Source organism: Carcharodon carcharias, chromosome 19, assembly GCF_017639515.1.
Source record: "Carcharodon carcharias isolate sCarCar2 chromosome 19, sCarCar2.pri, whole genome shotgun sequence".
NCBI lineage: Eukaryota > Metazoa > Chordata > Chondrichthyes > Lamniformes > Lamnidae > Carcharodon > Carcharodon carcharias.
Window position 1 is genome coordinate 89,229,643 of NC_054485.1, and position 14,386 is coordinate 89,244,028.

The following is a 14,386-nucleotide window of genomic DNA, read 5'->3' on the forward strand; positions in this document are numbered from 1 at the left end:
AATGGTAGAGCAATTAAAACCAGGGATACAAAGGAGGCCAGAATTAGAGGAGTGCAGAGATATCGGACGGTTGTGGGGCTGGAGGATATTATGGAAATATGGAGGAGCTTGAAAACAAGGGCAAGGATTGTTGCTTGACCAAGAGCTAGTGTAGATCAGCGAGTGCATGGGGTGAGGGGTGAACATGACTTGGTGTAAGGAAGGACACGAACAGCACTTTTGGAGGACCTCAAGTTTACAGAGGTGAGAAAATAGGAGGCCAACCAGGAATGTATCAGGATAGTCAAGTCTGAAGGTATTAAAAGGTATGGATGGAGGCTTTCAGCAACAGATGAGCTGAGTCAAGAGAGGAATCAGGTGACGTTATAGGGATGGAAATAGGTGGTCTTAGTGAGGGCATAAATATGCGGCCGGAAGCTTATGCTCAGGGTCCAATATAACATCAAGGTTGGGATCAATCAGGTTTAGCCTCGGACAGCTGCCAGGGAGAGGGAAAGAGTTGATAGCTAAGAAAGAGAATATGAAGCAGGGACTGAAGAAAATGATTTCAACCTTCCCGATATTTAATTGGGGTAGATTTGTGCCAGTCAAGCAGTCTAGTAATTGGAAGTCTATGGGGGAGTTTAGAGAGGTGGTGGTGAGGTAGAGCTGGGTGTTGTTAGCATACTCATGAAAACTAATGCTTAGTTTTCAGATAATGTCACTGAGGGGCAGTATGTAGATGAGGAATAGGAAGGGGCCAAGGACACTCTCGAGGGACACAAGAGTACTGGTGCAGAAGCAGGAAGAGAAGCCATTGCAAGTGATTCCTGGGCCACAATTAGATAGACAAGAGTGGAACCAAGTGAGAGCAGCCCCACCCAGCTGGGCGACAGTGGAGAGGCTTTGGGGGAGGATGGTGTGGTCAACCGTGTCAGAGGCTGCAATCAGGTAAAGGAGGACGAGATGGATAATTTACCTTTTGTCACAGTCATGTAGGATATCACTTGTGACTTAACCAAGAGCTGGTACTGTGACAGGGGCAGAAACCCGATTGGAGAGATTCAAACATGGAGTTCTGGAAAAGATGGGCATGGATTTTGGAGACGACAACATGTTCATGGAGTTTGGAGAGAAAAGGAAGGTTGGAGATTGGATGGTAGTTTCCAAGGTCAATGGGTCAAAGATTTTTTTTTGAGGAGAGTGGTGACAATGGCAGATGTAAAGAAGAGAGGGACATCACCTGAAGAGAGAGAATCATTCACAATATTGGCTAACACGGAGAGCAGGAGGGGAATTTGGGTGCTCAGAGCAGTTTAGTGGGAATAGGACTGGAGGGAACAGGTAGTTGATCTCATGGACAAGAGGAGCTTGGAGTGTACAGGAGGGGGAGATGGGAGAGTCCATCTCTACACACAATTCTTGTGCTGAAAGATTAATTTCCTGTTGCTACTCAGCACCAGTTCTATTAACTGAGTCACTTCCTTTCCTTCCCATTCTGCAGTCTTGGTTTAATCAAGGTTTCTGACCCAGCTAAAATGCGCAAGGGCTTTGGCTTTTGCGGCATTTGCAAATGAAGGCAAGGGCTGGCTCGATAAACTGCTGCAATGAAAGGCAGTTTTCAGAGCTAATAAGACCCGATCCCTGGTGCCCCAGTCACCAGCTCAAAATCCTGCACAAGGACCTTGTACAGTTCACACCTTGCCTGCTGAAACAGTGCCCGGCTGAAAGAAACAGAAGTTAAAAGGAATGGAAGTGCAAGTGGGCGCAAGGCTTATCCCGAGATCGCAACTTTGAATCTTTCATATTCACCAAGCCGTCTCAGCCCATTATTCAAGGGTCACTTTGTCACGTTATCTGCTCCAAGTATTTCAATGTGTTTCTAGAGGCTGGCAGCCAAAACAGAAGCAGATTCACTTTCGCGATGTCCAATTGTTCTGCAGGAGGAGTTTTAAACCAATGCTCCTGATGCCTATTTTGCATTAACAATTTGGCGATCATTTCTCTTACCTGCGCATCTAAGCATCTTGCCCCACTCTGAAAAGAAGATGATCACGTGTCATTAATGATAACCAGTGCATTTCATAGGTCACTTTGTCAACAAGATGGGACTAGTGAAAGGACACCAGAAGCCAAGCATGAGCATTTCACTGGGAATATGGGCATAAATTCCTAAGCATATTTGAAGGAGAAGGGAATCACTGGATTACGGTGATACATTTAGATGAGGAAAAGATGGAAGGAGACTTGAGGGGTGGCATAAACACAGGTAAGGACTGGCTGGGCAGAATGGCCTGTTTCTAAGTATACTCTAAGTGAACCTCACATTCGAAAGTTCAAGATGTGTAAAAGTGCAGCGGGCTCAGCAAACCACTCAACAACTGAACTTTCCAGCAAAGTTAACAATACTCTTGAGCTTCCTCTGACGGGTTAAGCTCATTCCCCTTCTGGTATTGAGTCAAAGGGATTCAATAGTCCTGCCTTTAATCTCTGTTCCGCACCATTTATGTTGACTTCAATGAGGGTGCTTCGTTTCAGCTAAATGTTCCTAACTTAACGAGGGGAGAGGAAATCAAAACCAACCCCTTTCCTGATGACTATCCAGTAGCTCCTTATTAGAAGTGCTTGTGGCAACTTTGGATATTCTGCAGCCAGGCTGACAGCTAACAAGTGGGTAGAGATACTAAACGTTGGCAACCCTCACTAAACTGTGTCTGTCAGGAACATAAAAAACACTTTCCAATTCTATTTTCTTGCTTTCATGATGCCTTGTCAGTTGTTGCACAACTGCTCTGGAAATGGATTAGTGCAGCCTTTCGGCACAGTTACAGAGCAACAGACAGATACAGTGTCCTATAGGGATCAATTCTGTTCTACAATGAATCAAAATCACAAACCAAAGCAAATCTATAGATACTTAGGGCTGGATTTTATGCTCTCCCGCGGGTGGGTGTGAAAGCGGGGTGGGGAAGCCTGTAAAATCCAGCATGCCCGCTGCCTACCCACCCACCCACACCCCAACCTGTCTCAAATTTTACAGGAGGCCTGCCCGCCCTTGGGACGACCGAGTAGCCTATGGAAAACAACTGATTTGTAAGTGCTTGAAAATGGCAAGAGCACATTAATTAATGCGTAGTCTTCGGGCAGAACGGGATTAGAGAGAAGTTGAAGGTTGGATTGGAACACACAAACATATTTAAGTCTCTATTTTAAAGTCATATGTGTGTCTTTATTATTCTGTCATAGTTTCATTTGATATTACTTGTAGTAGAATAGCAATACAACGCTGTTAGCTCTGGAATCATTGTAAGGAGTCAGGCAGGAGGTTTGGAAAGAGGAGCTTATAATGGATAAATAGCCTTTACCTGCTCTGTGCTGTGTTATTATGTGTTACAAATGTTCTGGCTAAATGGGATACTCAGTTGAAAGCTGTAAGGGCTGGGTTTTACAGGGTGCCGTAGTGTATGACCCCCCTGGCTAAAAATTAATGGCCACTTAAGTACTTCACCCTGCCCCCACCATTATTTTACCCATAGCAGGGGGAGGCCCACACCATGTCGGAAGCTGGCAGCTTTAGCTATGCAGACAAGGCACGGGGAGCTCCTTTGCAGGTTCCCTGGGCCATGGGTGCCCACCCCCCCACAAAACAAGGTCATCCTTCACCCTTAACCCTCTTGTCCTTCTGGCCACTCGAAGCCAGCCCCTTCCACACCCCCAACCCCTTTTACTAGGATCTGGGCTTACCTTAAACCGGATTGCTCTTGGTCAGGACTCACTGTAATCCCAGCGGTGGCCGCCACTCCTGCCTGGCTCTGCCAGGACTCTAGATCCCAGGCCATCTGATTAGCCGGCAGCTCGCTTAAGGCGGAACCTGCTCCCAAACTAGAGGCAAAAGTCTCACCTTAAAGCAATTGACACTGCTCCCAGCATTAAATTGCTGAGGGACATCTGTTACTATGGTGGGTGGGCACCCTGTAAAACCCAGCTCTTAGTGCTTTCGGCAGACAGCATTTGATTGGCAGAACCTGGATACAATCCAATTTAGCTAGAAGGTTTCTAACACATGATAACCTTTACCTACCCTGTGCTGTATTAGTTATCCATTATAACTTCCCCTTTCCAAACCTTCTGACTGAATCAAGAGCTAACTGCATTGTGTTGCTATTCAACAAATAATATCAAACATTATGACAGAATAATGAAGGCAAAAAATATGACTTTAAAATAGAGATTTAAATAGGTCTGCGTTTTCTTACCGTTTTTAATATCTACAAATCAATTGTTTTTCATAGCCAGCTGATTAACAGCTACTAGTAACATTTAAATTTCTAACTTCAGTCCCACATTACACGCTTAAAAAGCACTAGAATCTTACAATGCTAAAATAAAAACTGGCTTTAGCGAAACAAAAAACATTAAGATGCAAGTGCTTCTGACAGAGCATCTTACCTATAAGCTGGATAAGCTTCTTACACTCTGCAAGAGAATACGTTTGAGATATAATTTCATGTTTTAAAATTACAAATTAGAAATTACATTTATCTAGCATCTTTCACAACCTCAAAGTGCTTTACAGCCAGTGAAGTACTTCTAAAGGGCAGGACAGGATATTACAGTCGAGGCCAAATGGGGGTCCTTGAGCCCCTACTTGCTGGGAGCTGAACTGGCATAGAGATATTGCTAGAAGCTGCTTCTTAATTGGCTGTCTTCGAGCTCACCATCTTTAACAGATGTCAATGCTGACATCCCAGAGAAGCCTTGGCAACCCCACCAGAAGCTGCTCAGAGTGCATGAGGGAGCCTCAAAATGGAGACGCCCTTCACGTAATTTTAAAATATTGGATGGCTCGGGGTTGAGCAGTCCACTGAATGGAGAGAAGTAAACCCTCCAGTGGGGAATGCTTGGGCCAGGGCGCCACCCGCTCCACTACCCCTGCCCCCACCCCTTTCCCTCACAGGCCTCAGCAGTGAAGCATTGAGGTAGACCACTCCCACCTCTGTCAAAATGCCAATGGGTCCTCTGAATTTTCCCCAGAGAGGGGTCTTAATAATTTAAACTGGCTGCGCCCCTCTCTTCAGTGGTCCACTGATCAGCATCTGGTCCCACCCTTGTAAAGTTTTCCTAAAGTCAGGAATGCATAGGGAAGCCATCCTGACACGCTCCCCACTATTTTCACAGCAACGTGCCACCCCCACCCCCATCATAGGCTGCCGCCCCAGCACCAGGAAAGCCTTATCTATAATCACTGTTTGCAACCAACATTGCGCACAGCCTACAACAATGAGATAAATAAGTAGATAATCTATTTTCTGGTGCCATTTGATGAGGCAGATAAGTTGACCAGGACACCAGGAGAATGCCCCTGCACCTTATTGTTGTGGAATCTTTTTACCCAACAGCAGGAATAGGGGCCCTTCAGTTTAATGTCTTATCTGAAAGATGGCACCTCTGACAATGCAGCACTCCCCTCAGTACTGCACTGGGAGTATCGGCCTAGGTTATTTTTCTGGAGTAGGGGACTGAGCCCATGAACTTCTGGCTCAGGAGGAGTGTGTTGAGTTGCTACGAAGCTATGCTGACATCCGGAAGTCTGGGAAACTCTCAAACAATACTGATTCTTATTATAATGTTTTCATACCCAATTCAGCAGCGAGTTTTTCATTTTCTGAAAGAAAACAAATACAAATTAATGATATTCCATCCCAAGCCAGATGGTGAAGCATGAAACTAGACACTTAATACTTTTCTCAATTATGGGTTTATTCACAGATTGCAGCATTACATATCTGCTTCCTACCTACCAACCCAGTGTCCCAGCAGTCTCTCTTTGCAAGTGCTCCAAGTACTTAATTAAACAATGCCCTTCACCTGTGTATCTTAACAATATAATTAATGCACCATTAACAAGTAACACCAAGGTGCTCAGTTTCGGAGGTCGGATACTTTCACCAAGTCCAGGTGGGGCTATATTCTCTGCCCATCACTCAGTATTTAGGCCTTGGAAGAAGCACAGCCCAGGAGATGTTTTTCCCTACAATTTTTCTATTCAAACAGGCTTGCTTCATCTGTCTGTCAACAGGGTGTATGCCTGCGTGCTGCATTAAAAGTGAGTCTAACCCTGAGCACCCACGCACTTCCATGAGGAGCAGGATACCACCCAGTTGATATCTTCTCAGAAGCCAAAGGCATTAAAATAAGAAGTTACAGACTCTTCTGCTGTCTTGTTACAACTGGCAAGATCAGCGACTGAATCATCAGATTTAGCTAATGCTCCGCACAAAGACCAATGATACAAAGAAATTGAAGTGCTTTTGGCAGGTCCATATGCCTGGAGTGGACAATATAGGGGAGAAGAGGAACAGGTGACAGAGAATGGAGAAGGAGAGAGAATGAGGGTAGAAAATGAATTGATTAAGATTATGGCATGGAGGTGCAATTTTAACTTAGCCTGCCCATCAAAGTTAGGTGCAAAGCTGAATGTACATCCTGCACATGTTTAATTCTCGAAGTCAATGGAAAATGATTTGGGCAGGTTGTAAAAACAGTGTCTGCCCCTCCCCTCCACCAGCCCTGACCTTGGGGGATTCCTGGTAAGTAAGTTAAAATAGTTAGCCCCATGAAGCGACACAATTTCTATTTACCTTCACCTGCAGCTCCTATCATAAGAATAACAACACTGTGGTGTGATGCAGCACCTTACCTATTGCTTTTAACAGCTTCTCCTCTTCTGTAAGGAAAGAGATGACGACGATGATTAGGCAGCTCATTTGCAAACTTAAAAATTATACTGTGCATGTCTAAACATTCTTTCAGGCAAAATTAAGTTAACATTCATGAAATAACATATTCAGCATGACTCACTTTGTGTTGCTCGTACTTGCTCCTTATCTGTGTGAGGGAGAAAACACAAATGTTAACAACACTGTTAGTGTCAAAAACCTTAGGAACTTGCTCAGCCTGACAAAAATACAACTATTGGAAATCTATATATTTTTTTTTAAATTATAAACGTTTTGCTGAACAGCCAAATTGAGATATGGAAACACTTGTTGATAAGAGTTAGCACCAAGAGTTTACACACCCAATATTAAAGAATCATTGAATGATACAGATGGAGGCCATTGCTGGCTTTTGGTAGAGTTATCCCAATTAGTCCCAATCCCTGGTCTTTTTACACTGTCCTGTAAATTTTGTTCCCCTTCACATAGTTATCAAATTATCTCTTGGATGTTACCAATGAATCTGCTTCCACCACCCTTTCAGGAGGCGCATTACAGATCACAACAGCAATTGCTTCCTCATGTCGTCTCTGGGTTTATAAACAAGAGAGAAGAGGCAGAAGAATATAGCTTGCACCATACTGCACTCAAATTCTCTCAGGTAAAGTACAGGATAATAACAACGTATCGGAACTCCAATCTCATCCTGCGTCAAGGCTGAAGCACTTCCACAGTTAACACGAGTCAATCCCATTGTCCAGCTTGAATAACCCAAGTTGAGTTCCAATAAATGTCACATATTTTCATTTTATTTATTCTTTCATGGAATGTGGGCATCACAAGCAAGGCCAGCATTGGTTGTCCATCCCCATCTACCCTTGAGAAGGTGATGGTGAGCCACTACAGTCCATCCGCTTTGACTTTTCTGCAAGCAGTTTGGTACAACTGAGCTTGCGAGGTCATTGCACAGGGAGTTAAGAATCAACCACAATGCTGTGGGTCTGGAGTCACATGTAGGCAAAACTAGGTAAGGGTGGCAGATTTCCTTCCCTAAAGGGAAGGATGGGTTTTATGACAATCAATGATAGTTTCATGGCCCAGCATTACTGAGACTACTTTTCACTGCCAGGTTTATTGATTAACTGAGTTTATTAATTAATTGAGTTTAAATTCCACTTGCTGCCATGGTGGGATTTGAACTGGTGTCCGCAGAGCATTAGCCCAGGCCTCTGGATTACTAAGGTGAAAGCAATAAACTGCAGATGCTGGAAATCCGCAACAAAAACACCTGGAAAAACTCAACAGGTCTGACAGTATCTGCAGAGAGGGGTACAGTTAACGTTTTGAGTCTGTATGACTCTTCACCAGAACTGACCAGGACTCAAAAAACGTTAACTGTGTTCCTCTCCGCAGATGCTGTCAGACCTGCTGAGTTTTTCTAGATATTTTTGTTTTTGCTCTGGATTACTAGCCCAGTGACAATACCACTATGCCATATTGTGAGGTGTCCAAGAGGGGGCAGGTTCCAAGGTGATACTTGCATGCAAACCCCTTTGTTCTTCACTCGAAAAAAAAATCAGGGAGCTCTGGAAAGCTCTTCAAAGTTTCCAGGGCAAGAGGAATACACACCCAATTTGTCACAACCCACCAATTAACAAGCTGCATTTTGCAGTTCTCCAGGCCAGCATCTGCAAAGGGCCAATGTTTCCAAGGTGGCAGACTTTGGAAGAGGAAAGAATGAGGGGTAGAATGGAGTGGGGAGGGGTGTAGCTCTGGCTTTTACTTTTATGTGGAGGGTCTCATGTTATATCTGTGGGTTCTCGTTCTTTGTGCAATTTTTAGGTCCTTTGCAGTATGACAGTAATAAGTGATTACATTTGAAATATAGTTTTACTGCGCCTTGATGGTGCAGCCAATTTTGCACATGTTACATTCACTCATTAAACCCCATCAAAAAATCATTCTACATTCACAAATTGGAGACAGGATTGTGAAGTAGGAAAATGGATTTGGAGCCCTTCAGTGTTTATACCAAATGGTGTGTCAGTGAATAAAGGATGATGTGGTACTAAACCATTCCAGTTAGAAAAGTCCAGGAGTTAATTCCTGGCCTGTACTTAGTATGTTGTATTGAAAATATATTTCCTATAGACAAGATTATGTGCTTCAAGGTGTTTACTTCACTATTCAGTGAAGAAATAAGTTAGTTCAAACCTTATGCAAGAGTCTAACATATGGTTCACAAATGTCCTTTAGGGAAGGAAATCTGGCCCACATGTGACTTCAGACCCACAGCAATGTGGTTGACTCTTAATAGGGATGGGCAATAAATGCTGGCCTAGCCAGCATCACCCAATCCCATGAAAAATTTTTTTAAAAATCTACCGTCAAATTCAGCTCTTTCTTACTGCTGCACTAAATGCTTTATTAAACGAATTTTTCATCTCTTTTGCATAAAGTGTTAATTGATGACAGACTTAAAATGGAACATCAAAACTCATTTATTTTGAATGAGTGTGAACTCTTAATCCCAGTCATTTTTTAAAATGATGGGATGTGGGTGTCGCTGGCAAGGCTAAACAAGTTGCAAAAGATGCTTTGGATTGGGAGAACGTGGATTTTAGTAAAATAAGGCAGGATCTGGCCAAGTTAGACTGGGAACAGCTACTTGTGGCGAAATCTACAAAGGAGCAGTGGGGGCGTTCAAAAAGGAAATGGGGAGGGTACAGGCTCAACATCTTCCCTCTAGGGTGATAGGAAGGAGTAACAAGCCCAGAGAACCATGGATGACCAGAGATATTCAGGTTACGATGAGAAGGAAAAGAGAGGCTTTTAGCAGGTACAAGGGAAGCAAATCAGCGGAGGCATCAGTGGAGTACAGAAAGTTCAGGGTGGAGCTTAAGAAAGCAATTAGGAGAGCAAAGAGGGGATATGAGAAAGCTCTGGCTGGTAAAATCCCAAGATATTCTCTAAGTATATCAATGGGAAGAGGATAACCAGGGGCCCATTAGGGACTAAGGGGGCAATCGACGGGTGGAGCCAGAGGACATCACTACAGTGTTGAATGAATACTTCACATCCGTCTTCACCCAAGAGAATGAGGATGAAGGTATTGAACTTGGGGAGAGAGACTGCGAGGTTCTTGAGCAATTTGATATAGGGAGTGACAAGGTATAGGTGTGTCAGCAGGCTTAAAAGTGGGCAAATCTCTAGGTCTGGATGATTTTTGTCCCAGACTGATGAGGGTGGCAAGGGAGGAGATCGCAGGGGCTCTGACCCAAATTTTTAATTCCTCTCTGGCCAAGGGGGAGGTGCCAGAGGACTGGAGAACAGCTAATGTGGTTCCGCTATTTAAGAAGGGTTGTAGAGATAAGCCAGGGAACTACAGGCCAGTGAGTCTCACGTCAGTGGTAGGGAAACTATTGGAGAAAGTTCTGAATGAGAGAATCTACCTCCACTTGGAGAGGCAAGTTTTGATCAGGGATAGTCAGCATGGTTTTGTCAGAGGGAGGTCATGCCTAACAAATTTGATTGAATTTTTTGAAGAGGTGACCAGGTGTGTAGATGAGGGTAGTGCAGTTGATGTAGTTTATATGGATTTCAGCAAAGCCTTTGACAAGGTCCCACATGGGAGATTTATAAACAAGACAAACGGAATACAGGGTAATTTGATTAGGTGGATTCAAAATTGGCTTAGTTGTGGGAGACAGAGGGTGATGACAGAAGGATGCTTTAGTGACTGGAAGCCAGTGTCCAATGGCGTACCACAGGGATCTGTGCAGGGTCCCCTATTATTCGTCATTAATATAAACGACATAGATGACTATGTGGGGAGTAGGATTAGTAAGTTTGCAGATGATACAAAGACTGGCCGGGTGGTTAACAGCGAGATTGACTGTCTTGGGCTACAGGAAGATATGGACAGGATAGTCAAGTGGGCAGATAAGTGGCAGATGGAATTTAAACCTGAAAAGTGTGAGGTGATACACTTTGGAAGGAGTAATTTGACAAGGAAGTATTCAATGAATGGCATGATACTAGGAAGCTCTGAGGAACAAAGGGACCTTGGAGTGTGTGTCCATAGATCTCTGAAGGCGGAGGAGCATGTTAGTGGAGTGGTGAAAAAGGCATATGGGACACTTGCCTTTATCAATCGAGGCATAGATTACAAAAGTAGGGAGGTCATTCGGGGTTATATAGAATTGGGGTTGTGAGGCCACAACTGGAGTACTGTGTGCAGTTCTGGTTGCCACATTATAGGAAGGATGTGATTGCACTGGAGGGGATACAGAGGAGATTCACCAGGATGTTGCCTGGGATGAAACATTTAAGTTATGAAGAGAGGTTGGATAGACTTGGGTTGTTTTTGTTGGAGCAGAGAAGACTGAGGGGCGACCTGATCGAGGTGTAGAAGATTATGAGGGGCACAGACAGGATGGATAGGGAGCAGCTGTTCCCCTTAGATGAAGGGTCAGTCACGAGGGGACATAAGTTCAAGGTGAGGGGCAGGAGGTTTAAGGGGGATGTGAGGAAAAACATTTTCACCCAGAGGGTGGTGACGGTCTGGAATGCGCTGCCTGGGAGGGTGGTGGAGGCGGGTTGCCTCACATCCCTTAAAAAGTACCTGGATGAGCACTTGGAACATCATAAAATTCAAGGCTATGGGCCAAGTGCTGGTAAATGGGATTAGGTAGGTAGGTCAGGTGTTTCTCACGTGTCGGTGCAGACTCGATGGGCCGAAGGGCCTCTTCTGCACTGAGAGATTCTGTGATTTGCTGCCCACCCCTAATTGCCCTTGAGGAGGTGGTGGTGAGCCGCCTCCTTCGGCCACTGCAGTCCATCTGGTTCCCCAAATCTGTGGACAGGGATTGCAAGAATTCTGACTTACAGTTCAAGTTTCAATTAGGGAAAAATAACTCGTCGCATTGATGCTGCTTTCATTTATTTTATGTGAAACAACAAATTTGACAAATGGGCTAAGAATGTGCTTGTCTTCTGTTTAAATGCTCAGCAATATCAATCTGTGCCCACAACTGCGCATTTATGTAAGCAGCATTGCAAGAGACCCCCATAAGAATTACCCCCATTCTTTAAGATTTTGACTGGAAAACAACGTCAAGATAGGTTTTGCTTTGTATGCTTTGATGTGGAGTCACTTACGGAGCTTTGCTGCCAATGCTTCATACTCTGAAATAAAAGAACATAGAAGATTTATTTCAGCAATATCCATGTTCAGTAAAACCACCTGAAAGCTTGAAGCGAGCTTTAAATTTTATAAAACACTGAGCAATTGTTGCTGTATTTAAAAGGACACGTTTTAAAGATTGGGTTTCACTATTGACTGTCTATGAGAAATGCTGTTCAAGTTCCCGCACGCCATCATTTTAAGTATGGAATATTTCAATTGCTAAATATGAGACTTACCACTGATTGTAGGTCGCATATTCAATTCTAAAAAATAAAACACATATAGTTAGTTAGGCCCCAATAGAACCATAGAAAAGTTACGGCACAGAAAGAGGCCATTCAACCTATCATGTCTGTGCCGGCCAAAAAAAGTTGAAAAAGAAATTAGCCACTCATTTTAATCCCACTTTCCAGCACCTGGTCTGTAGCCTTGCAGGTTAGAGTGTTTCAGGTGCAGATTCAAGTACCTTTAGATGAGTTGAGCATTTCAGCCTCAACCACTGATTTAGGCAGTAAATTCCAGACGCCTAACTCTCTTTGGCTATAAAATTTTTTCCTTGTGTCTCCTCTAATCCTTTTACCAGTCACATTAAGTACATGCCCCTGGTAATGGACCCCTCAGCTTAGGGAACAGGTCTTTCCTGTCTACGCTGTCTAGGGCCCCTCATAATTTTGAACACCTCAGTTAGGTCACCACTCAGCCTCCCTGTTCTAAGGAAAACAACCATCGCCTATCCAATCTTTCCTCATAGCTGCTATTTTCAAGCCCTGACAACATTCTTGTAAGTCTTCTCTGTACTCCCTCTAGAGCAATTATGTCCCTCCTATAATGTGGTGACCAGAACTGTACTCAAAATTCCACCTGTGGCCCAACCAGTGTTTTATACAGTTTCATCATTACGTTTTTTGTACTCAAAAACTTGTCCAATAAAGGAAAGCATTCCATATGCTTTCTTTACTACCTTACCCCACCTGTCCTGCCATCTTCAGGGACCTGTGGACATGCACTGAAATTTCTATCACTTCCTCAATCCCTCTCAATATCCTCCCGTTTACTGAGTATTCTCTTATTTTGTTGCCCCCCGGAAATCATTACCTCACACTTTTCCGGATTGAATTCCATTACCCAATCATGCCTCCCACATTTAAGTCTAAATCATTAATATATACAAGGGCCCTAAAGCTGAGCCCCGTGGAATGTCACTGGAAACTGTTTTCCATTCACAAAAAATCTGTTGACCATTACCCTTTTGCTTCCTGTTGCTGAGCCAATTTTGGGTCCAACCTGCCACCTTCCCCTGTATCCCATGGGATCTCACTTTTCTGACTAGTCTGCCATGTGGGACCTTGTCAAACGCCTTACCAAAATCCATGTAGACAACATCCACTGCATTACCCTTATCAATCCTCCTTGATTCTTCCTCAAAATATTCAATTAAGTTATTAAGACACGATCTTCCCCTAACAAAACCATGCTGACTATCCCTGATCAATCCATGCCTTTCCAACTGACAGTTTATCCTGTCTCTCAGAATTGATATCAATAATTTGCCCGCCACTGAAGTCAGATTAACCGGTCTATAATTTTCTGATCTAGCCCTTGCACTTTTTTTAAATAATGGTACAACATTTGCAGACCTCCAGTTCTCTGGTACCTCACCTGTATCTAGTGAGGATTGGAAAATGATCCTCAGGGCATCCAGTATTTCTTCCCTGGCTTCCTTCAACACCCTGAGATGCAACCCATCCAGCCTTAGTGACTTATCCACCTTCAAGGATGTCAGTCGCTCTAGTACTTCCTCTCTCAATATGCTTATCGTATCTAATGTTTCACACTCCTCCTCATTAACTAGAATGTCTGCATCATCCCTCTCCTTAGTGAATATGGAAGCAAAGTACATTCATTGTGAACCCTGCCCACATCTTCAGCATCAATGCAAAAGTTACCATGTACCTCTTTGATAGGCCCTGCCCTTTCCTTAGTTATTCTCTTGCTCTTAATGTACTGATAAAACATCTTTGGGTTTTCATTGATTTTACCTGCCAATATTTTTTCAAATCCTCTCTTGGCTTTCCTAACTTACATTTTTACTTCACCCCTGTACTTTCTATACTCCTCTAGGCTTTCTGTAATAATAAATCTTTTGTGGCTGTCATAAGCTTTCTTTTTCTGCTTTATCTTGGACTGTATGCTTCTGGATAACCAGGAGGCTCTAGGTTTGGCAGTACTACTTTTTTAGTGGGAACATGTCTACACTGTGCTGTAGAATCTTGCTTTTGAATGCCTCCCACTATTTTTGACACCTTTTACCCTTCTAATAGCTGTAATAGGAGTGAAAGTTCTATCTTTGCCCTTTTCCATAGTGATGCTAAATCTAACTGTATTATGGTCACTATCTCCAAAATGGTCTCCCACTGCCACTTCATCCCCAGCTTCATTTCCTGAGACTAAATCTAGAATTGCACGTTGGGCTCGTTACGTGCTGGCTAAAAAAGTTCTC

General features: G+C 43.6%; 2 protein-coding genes across 2 annotated transcripts in view; one reads left to right on the plus strand and one right to left on the minus strand.

Annotated features, from left to right (window-relative positions):
* Nucleotides 1-14,386, plus strand: part of LOC121291949 (zinc-binding protein A33-like) — a 69,018-nt gene that overhangs the window by 18,525 nt on the left and 36,107 nt on the right. The window lies entirely within an intron of this gene.
* The window catches only part of LOC121291951 (butyrophilin subfamily 1 member A1-like), a 38,819-nt gene that overhangs the window by 2,125 nt on the left and 22,308 nt on the right, over nt 1-14,386 (minus strand). Inside the window, exons 7-13 of the mRNA XM_041213635.1 lie at nt 12,123-12,149; nt 11,859-11,885; nt 6,841-6,867; nt 6,680-6,706; nt 5,618-5,644; nt 4,429-4,455; nt 1,990-2,016 (exon numbers count right to left, since the gene is read on the minus strand). Of these exons, the coding sequence (XP_041069569.1) occupies nt 1,990-2,016; nt 4,429-4,455; nt 5,618-5,644; nt 6,680-6,706; nt 6,841-6,867; nt 11,859-11,885; nt 12,123-12,149 (189 nt within the window). The remainder of the gene's footprint in view (nt 1-1,989; nt 2,017-4,428; nt 4,456-5,617; nt 5,645-6,679; nt 6,707-6,840; nt 6,868-11,858; nt 11,886-12,122; nt 12,150-14,386) is intronic.